Source organism: Miscanthus floridulus, chromosome 4, assembly GCF_019320115.1.
Source record: "Miscanthus floridulus cultivar M001 chromosome 4, ASM1932011v1, whole genome shotgun sequence".
Lineage (NCBI taxonomy): Eukaryota > Viridiplantae > Streptophyta > Magnoliopsida > Poales > Poaceae > Miscanthus > Miscanthus floridulus.
The window spans coordinates 51,186,509-51,202,891 of NC_089583.1; the positions used below are offsets into that span (position 1 = coordinate 51,186,509).

The following is a 16,383-nucleotide window of genomic DNA, read 5'->3' on the forward strand; positions in this document are numbered from 1 at the left end:
GCTTTCTTCTCTTGATTTGCCAAGTACCCAATACCACTTTCTATCCACTTTATCACGGTGTTCATGAGTAGCTCACATTAGAGATATTGGCCTCTTGTGAACTTGCTCAAACTGGTCTTGAGATGTTCTTTCTCCAACTTGAGCTTTTTGTTTTCTTCTTTAAGTTCGTCATGATTTTTCTCCATCTTGAGTCTCTTGTTCTCTTCTTTAAGCATCTCATTCTCAAGAGCTATGTCATAATCATTGTCAAGATTCTCTATCACAATTGTGTTGGTGGTTGATAGCTTTTTAAGATCTTTCTTGAGCTTTTCATTCTCTTTCTTGAGCTTGACATAATTATCATAGTTGTCGGACTCAACCACTTTCTTGCCTTTGCTACTAGAACCTTGCTCAATGCTCTCAACAATTAAGTCATCACATGATGTAGCTATATCAATCTTAACAACATTGTTAGTAGCATCATGTGGCTCTTTGAATAATAACTCATGAGAAAGAACAAGATTGTCATGATTAATCTTAAGATTGGTGTACTCTTCTTTCAGCAAATTATAACTAGTGGTGACCTCATTATGTATCCCCTCAAGTTTATCGTATTTTTCTCTAAGCTCCTTTTTAGAGGATTTGAGCTCCTTGAGTTTGGATGACACAATTTTATTTTCTTCTCTAAGCTCAACACTAGCTTTTTTGGCTATGTCATACTTTGCTAAGAGTGAGTCCTTCTCAAGTTCTAGCTTTTCATTTTTAGCTCTTGTCTTTCTAATGATTTTAGAGTATTGGTTTAGCAACTTGACAAGATCATCATAAGAAGGTGATTCAAATTCTTCATCACTATCACTACCACTTTTATCATTGCTGACATTATCATCACCACTACTATCATCATCATTTTGTACCTTTCGTTCACCCTTGGCCATAAGGCATAGGTGTGTAGAGGATGACGACGGTGGTGTTGGTGAAGATAGTGAAGAATCAATCACAAGAGCGGTCATCTTCTCCTTCACATTCTCACTTTCATCATTAGATGAGCCACTTGATAATTCAATGTCCGTGAGCCAATCACCAACAATGTATGTCTTGCCATTCTTCTTCTTCTTGTGCAATTCCTACTTCTTGCCATCCTTCTTCTTGTATAGCTTGTTCTTCTTCTTCTCATCATCATTTTCATCACTTGAGTCATCTTTCTTGACCTTGTACTTCTTTTTGTACTTGTCTTTCTTGGGTTTAGGGCATTGATGAGCTAGATGACCAAGTTCTCCACAATTATAGCAATCCATTTCGAAGATGGGCTTCCTTCTATTACTAGTGAAGAATTTTTCTTCTTCTTGCCATCAAACTTGACACCATTTTTGGTTAGCTTCTTGAGCATCTTGGCAGTTCTTCTCACCATGAGAGCAAGACTTGCATCATCAATCTCATCATCACTTGAGCTATCATGATCAACTATTGCTTTGCCCCTCTTCTCTTGGCTAGCCTTGAATGCCAAATCTTTCTTCTTGGTGGAAGAAGAGCCATCTTGTGGAGTGATATGCATGTACATCTCATGTGCACTGATCTTCCCCAATATTTGAGTTGGTGTAGCGGTGGAAAGATCACCTTGATGAAGCACAATCACAATATGCCCATATTTGTCAATGGGGAGGACACTCAAGATCTTTCTCACAACATCGGAGGATTGCATTTGTGTGAGTCCAAGCCCATTGACTTCGTCTACAAGAACATTCAAGCGTGAATACATCTCATTGGCACTTTCTCTAGGAAGCATCTCAAATAAATTAAGCTTTTTCATCACAAGGTGGTAGTGTTCCTCACGCTCACTCTTGGTTCCCTCATGGAGCACACAAATGTCCGACCATAGTGCATGGGCGTCTTTGTGGTTCCGCTCATGGTTAAAAACATCCTTGCAAAGGTCTCTAAAGAGGGCGTTTCTAGCCTTTGCATTCCACTTCTCATAGTTAACCTCATCGCCTTGAAGGTTGGCGGGATCCTTAGGTTTTGGGAAACCTTGTGAGACGACTCTAAGAACTCCAACATTTAAAGCCTCTAGGTATGCCTCTATGTGAATTTTCCAATAAGGAAAATCATCTCCCTCAAAGATGGGAGGGAGTCCATCCCCATGGGATATCTTGCTCTAGGCGGTTAAGCCTAATTTAGGAAGCATGAGGCTCCGAAACCAATTAAAAGGATCAAGATGCCCAAGAGAGGGGTGAATTGGGCTAATTCTAAATTTTTTCAATAATTAAGCCTACAGTTAGCCCATTTCACCCCTTGTGTCTAGAATGTGTTTCTATTCTTCTCCAGTACAAAAGTTTTGCACCCTAGGTTCCAATCCTACTCTAGCATGGTAATTCTAGGAATGTAAAGACATGAAATGAATTGCTCAAATGTAAATGCTCAAAATAAAGAGAGGGAAAGGAACACGGCGATGTTTTTCTGAGGTATTAGAGAGTCACCACTCCCCACTAGTCCTTGTTGGATCACCCGCACAAGGGTGTAGCCCCCCCCCCCTTGATCCATGCAAGGATCAAGGGCTCTCTACGGTCTGATTCTTTGACACTCCGTCATGATGAATCGCCCACAACCGCTCACAACATGATTTGGGTCATCCACAAGCTCCACCGGATGATCACCAAGCTCCGAACCACCAAACCGTCTAGGTGATGGCGATCACCAAGACTAACAAGCACAAACTCTCACTTGACCAAGACAAGCCTAATGAGAAAGGTGGATGCACACTTGCTACTCCCTATACACTAATGATGTCCTTAATCTTGAATTATCAAATCTCAATCATCCCACTATGCTCTTGCTCTCCCTTGCACTCCAAAAGTGTTTCTCAGCTGAATAAATGGGCAAGAGACCTCAAATGGATGAGTGGGATATGTATTTATACCCCCCCATTCAAAACATAACGGTTGAGATCCAACTCAGCAAGTATCGGGATGATCGGACGCTCCGATCAAGGTGACCGGACACACCGGTCAATGAAATATGTCAGTGTGTCAGAAAGAGCTGTTTGCTCTGACCGGACTCTAGCCTGCATTTGGTTAGCACCCACTGGACGTGTCTGATCATTAAAACCCCTCTCTAGAACCTTATTGATGTTGATCGGACACTAGCACCCAGAGTTCGATCATTTCTCTGTTCAGCGTCTAGTCCGTGGTCAACAACCTATCCATGTTGCTATGGAAACGGCTAGCGTTGTGTTCAGTGAGCACTGGTGTCCAGCGTCCGGTCACACTCTAACTGCTGCTATTGATCAAATGAACTGATTGGACTCTCCAAGCTGCGTCCGATCATAACCAAACCAGCGTTTGGTCAGTCATTTCACTCTCCATTTACTTTCAATTCAAAATTCTTTGTGAATGAAGTTGACTTCTATCGATCTTAGGGCTATTCCTAAGCTACCTAGTACTAAGTTTGATAAGTGTGCACCACACCTAATTCATTAGACTCACCTAGGTTAAGCTACTAGTCCATACCCCCCTTAATAGTACGGCCAAAAGAAAAACAAAGTCATATACTATTCTAAGTGTCTCTCCAACACCAAACGATACTTAGAACTAGTCCGTCCTTAACCTTATCGTTCATCCTTTGAAAACCGAAATGATTTCCATCGGCAGGGGCATGACAACCATGATTGCCCAATCAATTTCCATTACCATGACATAACTCAAATTGCCTCTCCAAAACATACGTTAGTCATAGTGATCTCACGTCGTCATTAATCACCGAAACCCAACTGGGGGCCTAGATGGTTTCAACATTTGTTGCAGGTGGCCAAGGATATCTTCTCTGGACACATGGGTGACGATCTAGTCTTAGGATTGATAGTCATTAGTATACCAGGATCTTGTTTTTTTAGGTTGTATGCTTGTATGCAGAGGACGGAAGTGGGTTCACAATTATTGTATCAACTCGATGTAATGATTGTGAATTAATAAAACCTTCCTGTACCAAAAAAAGACCAATGAGCAAGTTGGTCACGTCGACCCGACACCCGTTCTTAGCCTGATAAGCTCCTGTACATCTTCCGGGAAGACCCGTCGAGGAGGTGCACAATGAGGTTGCTCTAGGGTCGGCAAGGCCACCTATAACGCCAATAAATTACCCTGTTCGCTTATGCTGAAATTTGGCTTATGCTGATGCTTATGCTAAAATGTTGTGAGAGAAAAATACTGTTACATGGCTGAAAAGTAGTTCTAAATAAGCTCAAGCGAACAGGGTGTTTGTCGAGAGAAGACCTGAACAACAAGAGTTGGAAAAATTAGGGCTAGAAGAAATGGGTAGTAGATGTATTTTTTGATGATTGAATGTTTAGGAGAACAGCCTGGCTGGTTTTGGAATCTGACGAGGCCGGTTTTGGCTGGTTCAATGCGCAAAATCGTATCTCCTCCGTTTGAACTCTAAATAGGACGATCATATATATTTTCTGATCGGCTTGACAAGAGGGATATAATGGTGGAGTCCTTTATGCACTTCAGCACATTTGTGCTGTCATCAGTGTGTAGTCTAATTTACATGTAAATCATTTGGAACTTAAAACAAAAAGAACTTGAAGGCCACCTCAACTTTACCATTTTTCTAAATATATATATGTTGAGCAACATAATGGTTAGAATTGAGCAGAGGAAATGGCCTCGATCCATTCCAGGATGGTTATATCATATACTTGATTACTTAACCGTGGAATAGTTTTGTTTCTGATACCGGAAGATACAGTACTTTGTTTTTGAAACAAATGAGAACAGTATTCTCGTCACCACTTAAGGCCTTGTTTAGATCCACCGTGTAAAGTTTTAGAATGTCACATCAGATGTTACATAACGGTGTCGTATGGGGTGTTCGGATACTCATAAAAAACAAATTACAGAATCCGCTAGTAAAACCGTGAGATGAATTTATTAAGCCTAATTAATCCGTCATTAGCACATGTGTTACTGTAGTACTTTATTGTCAAATTATGAACTAATTAGGCTTAAAATATTTGTCTCGCAAATTAGTCGTAAACTATACAATTAGTTATTTTTTTAGTCTATATTTAATACTCCATACATGTATCCAAATATTTAATGTGACAGAGCGTAAAATTTTAGAGTGAGAACTAAACAATGGCTTAATAAAAAAAATGTCAGTATTTCCCCCTAGGAGCTGTAGGGGCCTGCCTGCTGTACTCTTACTCCATACTGTTCTCTTCATCTCTAAATAACTATTTTTTGTTTGTGCCGTAAGTTTAACTAGATTTATAAAAAATACGTATAATATTTATATCTCTAAATACATTTATTATGAAAATAAATTTAATGATCCATCTAGATATTAATTATATACTATAAATATTAATATTTTTAATATAAAATTAATCTAAATTATTTTTGGACAGTTATTTAGGAAGAGAGTTGAAAATAGGCCAAGAGTTTACTCCTGGAGTGTGCTGGTACGTCTAAAGCAGTGCAGCGCAGCTGACCAGCAGCTTTGCAGGGCAGGCAGGCAGAGGCGCCTGTGCCCACTTCCTCCTGCATGCATGCTCTGCTCACTGCACTGCCTTTCTAGTTTTTCCTCTTCCCTTCTTCCTGAGTACTGACGTGTCTGGTCTGCTCCGTCACAGGACAAAACAAAGGGCTTGTTTAGATACCCTCAAAATTCCAAGTTTTTTCACTCTCTCTCCATCATATCAATTTTTAACTATTTGCATGAAGCATTAAATGTAGATAAAAAAAATAACTAATTATACAGTTTAGTTGAAAATCACGAGATGAATCTTTTAAGCTTAGTTGGTCCACGATTGGACAATATTTACCAAATAAGACGAAAGTGCTACTATTCATCGGTTTGAAATTTTTTTCAATCTAAACAAGGCCAAAGCTGCACCTTTTATTATCATAAAAGAAACCAGGGCCTTGTTTAGATCACCTCCAAATTCTAATTTTTTTCACTCTCTCCATCATATCAATTTTTAGCCGTTTGTATGGAGCATTAAATGTAGGTAAAAAAATAACTAATTGCACAGTTTAGTTGGAAATCACGAGATGAATCTTTTGAGCTTAGTTGATCCACGATTGGATAATATTTATCAAATAAGACGAAAATGCTACTATTTATCGGGTTGAAATTTTTTGCAATCTAAACCTAGCCTAGGAGTAGTAGCATTTGTTTAATTAGTCCAAGTAAAGCACCAACCAGCTGTGACAAGTGGTGATTTATCCATGGACAAATGGTGACTGGGTATACAATAATGCCTTGGAAGCAGGTAAAGACAAACACATGATTTGAGAGGGAAAAAGGTAGAGGGAAAGCAGCTAGCTAGCACGTGGGAAGAAGACTTCTCTATCTCTCTATTACAGGAGTATTTGGTTATTTAGTCGTTTTTAAAATTTATGTCACATTAAATATTTAGATACTAATAACAAGCATTAAATATAGATTAATTAGGACAGTCCCAATGAAAAAAAACTAATAGTTTCTATAATATAGGATACTGCACCAAAAAAGTACTCCTTTTCAACCCATGATTTCTATGAGTAATAATTATTTTCTCTTTCTCTCTCCCAACTCTATCTTCTTCCTCCAATGGTAGTGTGGCATGAGCCCACTGGAAACTAGTGGTTTTTCTTCAATGGCGATTTCATGGTTTCTTGGTGAATTAGGTCAAGAGAAGACCTGATTTCTTCATGAGGAAACCATTTCTAGGATTTTTGCTCTCTTTCTTCATTAATTACGTTGCCATGTCAGCATTTTATCTACGTGGCAAGTCATTTAATAAGGATAGAAACCATCATCAATACACCATTGGAACTGCCCTTATAAAACCAATTACATAGATGGAGGCTAATTTCCGAGATGAAATTTTTAAGTCTAATTAATCTGTCATTAGCACATGTTTACTGTAGCAGCACGTTGTCAAATCATGGACTAATTATGCTTAAAAGATTCATCTCGCAAATTAGTCGTAAGTTATGTAATTAGTTTCGTAATTAATCCATATTTAATACTCTATACATGTGTCCAAACATTCAATGTGATAGGAATTTTAGGAGTTACTGCGGTAACCAAACAGCCCCTATGTGTGTTCTGTGTATGCCTTTGCCTTCTCTACCAGGTCCTCGGTCCTTCTCAATTCAGAGTTCAGACTTCAAACTAGGGAGAAGCTTTGGTTTGTCTTTCTCAATGCCAATTGCACACAGTAGTTAGTAGTAGTTTCATGCTCTATTTTGGTTCAAATGCCCTAATGTGTGTAGCATGAGCTTTTCCACAAATCACGTTCAGGCCTAGGTGAATCGTGCAGTTGTATATACAATCAGGACCAAGTTGTTTTGTGTGCGCATGTGCAAATGTCTCCATGATCGTTCCCTTGAAAGTAATTTTGTACTATGTGCAGTTGCACTGGAAGGAGTAGGTGTAGGTGCTCTCAACTCAACTGTGGGAAACCTTGCAAGGTTGTTGACAGAAAGAGTAGGATGTCGGACAAATTAAACCGCCGACTGATGTAGAAATACAGTACCAATCAACACACATCATGGAAACATTGGTCAGAGCATGGCTAATAAGCCAGCCGACTGCCGGCTGAGAGATTGTGCCATGTCACATATAGTAAGTAATACAGTTTGTATATATAAGAGTAAGGTTAATAATACAGCCGGCTTGCTGGCTGTAAGGTTCCTTGTAGCCTTCTCTCAGCCCACTCATATAGTAGTTAGCTCTTTACAGTTAATACATGGCCCACTTGTCTCTCTCACAGATTTTCTTGGTTCTTGTGCCTAAGTCGGCTGTAAGCTTATAGCCCGCTTCTCCTCTCTCTCCTCCCCTCTCTCCTCCACCTCAGCATTTAGTCGGCTTACAGCCTGCTATTATACTTGCTCTAACAAGCTAGCTGGGAGCTTGGATCTATCAAACATGCATGTATTTAATGCTCTATCAAACAGCTGGGAGAAAAACGTCGAGGCTTATCGCCTGCTACTGGCTGGGAACGGGCGATGTCGGGCTATTCAGCCGGACGGAGAGTAGAGCGCCGGCTCGCTTTCTCTCTCCGTTTCTCTCTCTGCCGCGTCATATGTTTTTCCTACGTGGCGTGGATTCAGCCGGCTGAGTCAACCTTGTAATACTTGCTCTCAAGGCATGGTCTTGCAGTCAACAACATGACTCACATATTTGTCAATCATTCCATGCTTCAATTGAAGAAATAATGATATGATGTGTTGTAGTGTAGTAGGAGCAGTGTGGAAAGGAAGAAGATCGAGGATGAAGGTGGTGACTGTCTTGAACTCAATAGTTTGCATAAAAAGTGAGGAGAAGCAAGCAACATTTGGGCAATTGTGACTTGTGAGGGCGCCAAGAGAAGAAAACGTTCAGGCATTGGTTTATACTACTGCTGTACTGCCTTTGATGGTGGATCCGGTGGGGTGAATGACTGGCAAATTAAAGTTGTTTAGTGGCAACATGCACTTTGTCTTGATATCCACACTCTTCTTTTTATCCTTGTGATTTCATAAGTACTCCGTATATGCTCTCCAAAGGCAAACAAAAAAGATACCACAACCACTCCAGCCTCCAGGGGCAACTTGCCAAACCAAATGTTGCTAGCATAGCTCGTGTCATGTGTCATGTGTGTGTAGCAGTACCACACCACCACCGAGAAGGCATCATGGAGAGAGGGGGACAGGATGACACTCACTCCTTTGAGGCAGGCGTCTAGGGCCTGTTCGGCAGGACTGAAAAATACTGTTCCGGTTGATTACTGTAAGAAAAAATACTGTTCTGGCAGGACGTGAACAGTGATTCTGTGAGAGGAAAAACAAGCCAGTCGGCTGGCTTTAAGCCAGCCGGCTGGCTTTAAGCCAGCCGAACACGCTCTTTGTCTCTGGAGGAAAGCGATCCATGCATCCGAGCAGCAAGCAAGCAAGGCCCCTCCCCTCAGCCTCAGCCTCAGCCTCAGCCTCCTCGCCTCGGCACCACCATCGCTCACGCTCTGCCATCGAGGTCAAAGCCTACTACAAGAGTCCAAGCAGGAGACTACGAGCAAAGTCCTTCGCAAATCCGGACGGTTTCCCTTTGGACATGCTGATCCGGCTAAAAACGTAACCATGCAGCTCGTCTACCTAGCCTACTTGCTCTTTTGTTTACACGTTGCTTTAGCTTTGATCCATCGTCGTCTACCACACATGGACATGCTAGTGTATTTATGTATATGTGTGTTCTTCGTGGATTGCAAGCGACGTCGTCGTCTCTGTCCCTGTGTGCTCTTTCACATGCATTGCAAATAAAATGGTCGATTCCCAAGGCCCAAGTCAAGCTCAAAGCTCAATTTGCAGCTCCTCTTTTTTTTTTCCTTTCTAGTTAGCTTTGCTTTTGTCTGAACGGTTACCTAAACTATACTTTGCACAACTAATCCTGTACTGCTAGTAGTAGTACTACATGCCTCATCAGAAATGTACTGATTCTTCCATTTCAAATTATAAATCGCTCTAACTATGTATCTAGACATATCAAATTTGATGTACTAAAAAAATCAAAACGACTTATAATAAAACAGAGGGAATAGCTCTTTTTTCAAAACTATAAATGTACCACAGTACTTGCGTCTTATTTGAAACATGACCTTTCACATAAAAGAAATTCAGCATTAAAAACATTTTTTTTTGTTATTGATATGTCATCTTTGTTTGACCGGAGGTAATATAACATTTTAAGCATCGATAGGTCTCAATTGTGAAACTGCATAAAAAATTAATATTTTGAAAAATATAGCTTTTTCTTGAAAAAGCCCAATATAATATTTACATACAGATAGTAGGATAACATTCTATATCTAGTCGGTAATCCTGAACAAATATACTTAACTACTGAACTGAATGCACAGCAAGAGTGACCATCAGTAGACAACGAATTTGCTACTAACCATTCCTTTTCAGCCTTGATTAAAAAACATTTTTCAGTAGTTGTATTATTCACCCGAATGTATATATCAGTACATGTATTTAATTTTTTTTTCAAAATTATTCACCCCAATGGTGTATTCCTTTTACTATTTGAATCGCTGGGATATGAAAATGCACAAAAAGTTGTCTTGGTGTTTTTCTCTTTCCCCTCCTAACATTGATCAGGATGTCATCCTTCTTTGCACAAATTTAAACTTAAAGATCAAATTGTAGGAGGCTGGGGATAGAAAAGAAATTTCATTAGTGTTAGTTTACTCCATATTTAAGTAAGCTCGACGAATAAAACATGTATTAACATAATTTCCAAAATAATTGACAAATTTGACATGTATTATATACACACATTGCCTAGCAATATTTAAGTATTTAGTTAAGTAGGGTGAGAAAAGTATAATGCATTTGTCATCAAAATTATTTTAAGCATGTCATATGTTTTTGTCTATTTGTAGAAATATTCACACGAAAGGCGAGTGTTCAACACGAAATGAAATGGTAAAATCAAATTGGAGAGTCGTAGGTCCTAAGCCCATTTGAAAGGTGGGATTTTCCCCTGTGAAATGGAATGAATTCCTATAAGGGATCGTTTGGATTCTTTCATTTGGAGGAATTGAAATCTACTTAATAAATTAGGCTATTTGACTTGAAATTTTGCATTCCACCATTTTCCAAAGTTCACATATAAGTCTATCTTAAATTCATAGGGTGAGAGATGAAAATTGATTCTATAGATTACCATGCTATGTTTGTACTTTGTAACTTATAACACGCTCTTCAACTCGCTTCTCTATGTTAGAAATACAACACATAAGTATCTTTCTCGTATAGCCAATAATAATATACACATATAATCCATATATAACCATATTAACTTAAGTAATATGTGTCTAAATTATGATTATTAAAATAAATTCAATTCCAAGGATCCAAACGGAATTTTTTATATATTTATTCATATGAAATTCATGTGTTCCAAAAAAAACCCTAAAGGGAATACACCAAAAATCAAATGTTAGAAGTTTTATTAGAACAGTTGGGTGGTGTGGTATAGACGCCAGAATCTTTTATGGAACTGATCCATTTTTATTGATCATTGTGGATACTCTTGTACGACGACTACAGCCGAGAGAGATTTTTATATAAGACAAAACTTACCAGGTTTAATTTCATCATAAACAAATAGCAGCATTTTCTTTGGGACAAGAAGTAAATGAGTTGATCATGATTCCGTCAGGAACTATCCTACTTTGCATATTGATGGCATGAAGATACTAGCGGCAAATCCCTCCAGATTTGGCAATAATAAGAAACTAATCCACCAAGATACTCGAAATCATTGCCACCACCATACCATGGATATAGGAAGTGGATCTTCCCCAACATTTCCCCACTTTGCCTTTGTGCCTTTGCAAAAAAATAAAGATCACAAAAATGGTTTCTCTCTCCCTCTCGTGGCGCAGCAGCACTAGAGCTACAGTACTCTTTTATACGCTGTTTCTCGTTCTCTCTCTACAACTTTTCAGCCTTTTTGTTTCGACTGAAACGGTCATGGACTATTACTGCTGTCTAATTTGGTGTAAGAGTAAAATATGTTCTGATATAATCTACGTTATATTATCGGCGTTTTGTCCACTATATCTTCGTCTCTGTTTAGTAAAGAGTTTTTTACCTCTTTATTCAACATAGCTGCTTGCTGGAGTTTAAGTAAAAAAAAACTTTACACAGTTAGTTGAAACACGAGATTTTTTCTAGTTGGTCACGATTAGTATGTTCAATAAGACGAATTCTATTCATGTGTTCATCTAGACATTTTTTGGGTTGGTGCGAGAAAAGTAAAAAAAAAATCCACGTTGAACGCCACCTCATCTCACACGTCAGGTGTGCAACAGGCCTGATGACTCATCAACCAAGGCTGTTTTTTTTGCCATTGCTTTTTCGGGAGGGTCTTGTCAACTCAATACCTAATACTATATGTACTTCAATTAGTGAAACAGATTAAGCACAATATATTACACCCTCTGATCTTAAAAACTTTTTGATTTGATCATCAACATAAAAAAAATACTTACTCCTGTAAATTGACTAGGTAAAAGTTGATGTTCGTACGTTCAAGTAACGCGAGGATTTATCCAAGATTTCAGAACTTATTGTAAGCAATTCAGGCGCCATCATGTGTTTGATCCTAGTACATTTATTTATGGAACCACAGTGTTACTACAATCAAATTGACAAAGCACTAATGACACAAGAAACATCTCCCTCGTGTGATAATTTTTATTTCCCTCCCTCATTACTACGCCCAGCACATGCGCTCTTCACATTTAGCGCGTGTTCAGTTTCGCCCCAAAATCCCAAAAGGTGCAGTACCTATCACATCGAATGTTTGCGGTCCGTGCATGGAGTATTAAATGTAGACGAAAAAAACTAATTGCACAGTTTGGTGGGAAATTACGAGACGAACGTTTTGAGCCTAATTAGTCCATGTTTGAACACTAATTACCAAATAAAAACGAAAGTGCTACAGTAACCCAAAATTCCAACTTCTTGGAACTAAACACGCTCTTAAGAGACACATTCCCATCAAAGAGTACTTAGGGCAGTTCCAATGATGTATTGATGATGATTTCTATCCTTATTAAATAACTTGCCACGTAGGTAAAATGCTGACATGGCAACTTAGTTAACAAAGAAAGAGAGCAAAAATCTTAGAAATTGTTTTCTCATGAAAAAATCAGGTCTTCTTTTGACCCAATGCACCAAGAAACTATGAAATCACAATTGGGGAGAAACCACCAGTTTTCAGGGAATTTTGTCGCACTCCCATTGGAGGAAGAAGATAGAGTTGAGAGAGAAAGAGAAAATAATTATTACTTATAAAAACCATGGGTTGAAAAACAATACTTTTTTTTTGTGCGGTATCATATATTATAGAAACGGCTAGTTTCTTTCATTAGGACCGCCATTATAGACTGTAGTGACACTGTAGCACGAGGCCGGTTTTCTCCCTCCCTGTGACGCTCGCACTGTTCATCAAAGTCGGAGAAGCCATTTTCGAGCTTTTCGCCAGAGAGAAAACCGGCTTCTGCTACCGTGTTGCTAGTTTTTTTATTAGGATAGCGACTATAGCATTTTTTAGAAAAAAATTTTAGAACTAAACATGGCCTTGATTATCGTTACAAGGATATGACGGAGCTAGTAGTAGTACTACTACCATGAAACCAGGGAGAGCAGTAACATTAATGGAGGCTCATCTCCCGAGCGTTGCATTGCATTTTCATGAGGGGTAGCGGGGAGCTGCAGCATTTGCATCGAAGGAAGGAACAAAGAAAGGTCGAGAGAGGAGAGAGAGGAGGGAAATGAAATCGAGATAGCAGTGGAGAGAGACGCGACGGCGACGCAGCGCAGTGCAGCCACAGGGGGAGAGCAGTGCTGCTACAGCTACAGTAGTGGTCGCAGGGAGGCCCCTGCCATTGCCCTTCCAAGCAAGGAATGCCAAGAACCAACAAGAACATGGCAACAAGAATTGCAACTTAAGACGGACAGGCTGAATCTTAATAAGAAATCGCCATCCATCTCGCCGGCAAATTATCCGCTAATCATCTTCCACCTCCAGTTCAGTTCTCCGATCCCACCTTACAGTAACGAACAAGAACCATCATTGCAAAATGTGCTGCCATAAGCATGCAAACATTATACATCTTTTTCTTATCTTCTTGCTGCCCCCCATCTCTCACGGCAATGGGCAAAATGGTTCGTTCTTCTGGTCACCGGCGCGAGCCTCTGATCTGATGATGCTCCTTTACCTCCGCCACCTGAGGAGCGGGGGTCTCGCCATAGGCACCGTTCCGGCACGGTGCGTCACGCGGCGCAGGTGGACGGCCAGGCGTCGCGGCTCTCCTCGTCGGGGGGAAGCGGGTGCGGAACCGGGACCGCGACCCCCGCCGCCGCAGCGCGCTTGGGGGCCCGACCGGAGGGCTCCGGGGAGGACGACACGGACACGGGCGCCGACGGTGCCCACGACGGGCCGAACCCCGCAGCCGTAGTAGCGGTGGACGTCGAGCTCTCGCAGCTGAAGCAGGACAGCGCGCCGATCACGCCGCGCGGGCTCAGCGGCGGCGAGTACATCCGTGCCGCCGCGTGCTTGCGCTTATTCCCGGCGCTCACGCTGACATCGCAGGCCAGGAAGCTCTTACGCGTCACCTCGGAGATGATCTTGGCGCACTCCGCGGTCTCGTCCTGCGACGCGTCCAGGGGCTGGTAAGCAACAAGGATCGAGCCACCTACAGTATTATGCTGATGCAATGGCATTGTGCTGCGCTGACCTCGGGGGCATTGATGAGCGCCAGGAGCTCCGTGTCGCCGTCGTCGCCGCCGGCTGTGCTCTGCAGCGCTGCAGCGGCCCACGCCGAAGGCCGGTGCCGAGGCCACCTCCAATCTGCCATATTTTTTTGGAATATGCATAAAAATCAAGTCTTTGGCACGGAAATGCAACTACTACACTACACTGGCTGTGGAAGCCTGGAACTCGCAGAGAAAGATGAAGCAGCACGCACCGGCCATGACCGCGAGCAGGACGCCCTCGCAGTTGCGCAGGCGCATCGCAGCGTCGGCGAGGACGGGCTGGAGGTAGGAGAAGGGCGTGACAGGGTGCATCCGCCACCCAAGCGCGGAGAGCACGAGCAGCTCCATCCGGCGCACCGTCTTGGCCTCGAACACGTACGGATCCGCGGCGTCGGCGTCGGAGATGGCAGCGGCACAGAGCTGGAGGTCCGGAAGCAGCGGCACGTGCGTCTCCTCGACCTTGGCGGCGAGCGCGACGCAGGAGACGGCGGCGAGGCGCGCAATCCAGGGCTGGTCGCCGAGCCGGAGCGCGCCCCCGGGGAGGAAGCAGCGGTCAAGGTAGGCGGCGGCGAGCGCGGCGGTGAGCGCGGAGAAGCCCAGCCGCGCCGCGGCGCGTGACGCCCAGCCGATCGCGGCCTCCCGGCCCGCCGCGCCGCCGTACCCGTCCTCCTCCCCCTCGCCCGCCAGCACCACGCCCTCCTTGGCCCGGAGCGCCTCGAACAGCGCCGGCAGCTCGTCGTCAAGAGCCGCCGGCTGCTGCTGCTGTCCGTGCTGGTCCGGCCACTGCTCGTCCGCACCCTCGCCGGGTTCTTCCTGGTACAGATCGAGGTGCTCCTCCGGGCAGTAGAGGGGGTCGAACAGCGCGGCGAAAGCTGTCATGCCTTGCTGCACTGGGACTGGGAGAGGTACCGTAGGCCCGATGGAGACAGCGAGCGAAGGGAGAGCTCAGGCGGCGACGGCGGCGGAGGAAGAGGAGAGCAGCGGCAGCGGCAGCGGCAGCGGCATCTCCTCCTCCATGGCGTGAGGTTGCTTGCAGCTAGGAAAAATTCGTCCTTTTTTCTTGGTCTTTGGCGTGGCGTGGGGAGTGACACGGCGAAGACAGGAGAATCCGAAGTGGAGAGGAGGGAAAGCTGGTTTTATTGGGGTTTGAGAGGTGAGGAAGACGAAGAGACAGGCATGTTGGCTTGTGAATTGATCCGTACTGTTTGAACAGTTCTCTCACCCTAAATTAATAAACAGTACTTTTAGCCAATTTTTGAGCGAAGCCGGGGAAAGAACGGGGGAGGGAGGAGCGAGAGAGTGACACGCATGCAGCACAGCGGCTTCTTTATTGCCGCGGCGTGGTGAGGGGGAGGGGCCGAGGGGCGCTTGTGTCCAGTTCAGGCCTTTGATTTTTTGGGCTTCCCTCCAACATCTTTTTGGGTTCCCCAGGCAGGAGCCGCGACTCGCAGCAGCTGCACTGCACTCTGCACGCTGCACGCTGCACGCTGCACGCTAGGCTAGTGCCTCTCCATCCGTCTCCGAATGACCAGTGAGTAGGGTCTTTTGGTGCCTAGCTTGCTTGGTCTTTTCGTGCCTAGCCTGCTTGGTCTCCGAATGACCACCGGTTCCTCCCTTTTTCTCTCATCTTGTCCCAACTGTCCCCGTTCCAATCCACCAGCACACCAGCAGGTAGCTTTCCTTTGGTTATTTTCAGCCATTAACATTAATTAAAATATAAAAATAAGTATTTTAATAAAATGACACTAAGAGGATGTTTGGTTGTTTAGTCGCTTCTAAAATTTATGTCACATCAAATGTTTAAATACTAATAAAGAGCATTAAATATAGATTAATTACAAAACCAATTATATAGATGAAGGCTAATTTGCGAGGTGATTTTTTAAGCCTAATTAATCTGTCATTAGCATATATTTACTGTAGCACCACGTTGTCAAATCATGAACTAATTAGGCTTAAAAGATTCGTCTTGCAAATTAGTCGTAAGTTGTGTAATTAGTTTTGTAATTAGTCTATATTTAATACTCCATGCATGTGTCTAAATATTCGATGTGACAGAAATTTTATGAGCGTATGTAGAAACCAAACAGACCCTAATACTCCCTCAGCCAAA

General features: G+C 42.6%; 1 protein-coding gene across 1 annotated transcript; it reads right to left on the reverse strand.

The window, feature by feature from the left end:
- Positions 1-13,434: 13,434 nt before the first annotated feature.
- Positions 13,435-15,460, reverse strand: LOC136551505 (cyclin-D3-2-like). Its single transcript, XM_066543052.1, has 3 exons — positions 14,483-15,460; positions 14,252-14,364; positions 13,435-14,165 (listed from the first exon to the last, which is right to left on the reverse strand). Exons 1-3 carry the CDS (start codon positions 15,147-15,149, stop codon positions 13,788-13,790), a joined length of 1,158 nt encoding a protein of 385 aa, XP_066399149.1. The 5' UTR covers positions 15,150-15,460; the 3' UTR covers positions 13,435-13,787.
- Positions 15,461-16,383: the final 923 nt, after the last annotated feature.

Coding starts and splice junctions, on each gene's coding strand:
- LOC136551505 (XM_066543052.1), bottom strand. CDS start 15,149: ATGACAGCTTTCGCCGCGCTGTTCGACCCCCTCTACTGCCCGGAGGAG. Junction 14,365..14,482: donor CCTGCTCGCGGTCATGGCCG/GTGCGTGCTGCT, acceptor AAAATATGGCAG/ATTGGAGGTGGCCTCGGCAC. Junction 14,166..14,251: donor CGCTCATCAATGCCCCCGAG/GTCAGCGCAGCA, acceptor GACGCGTCGCAG/GACGAGACCGCGGAGTGCGC.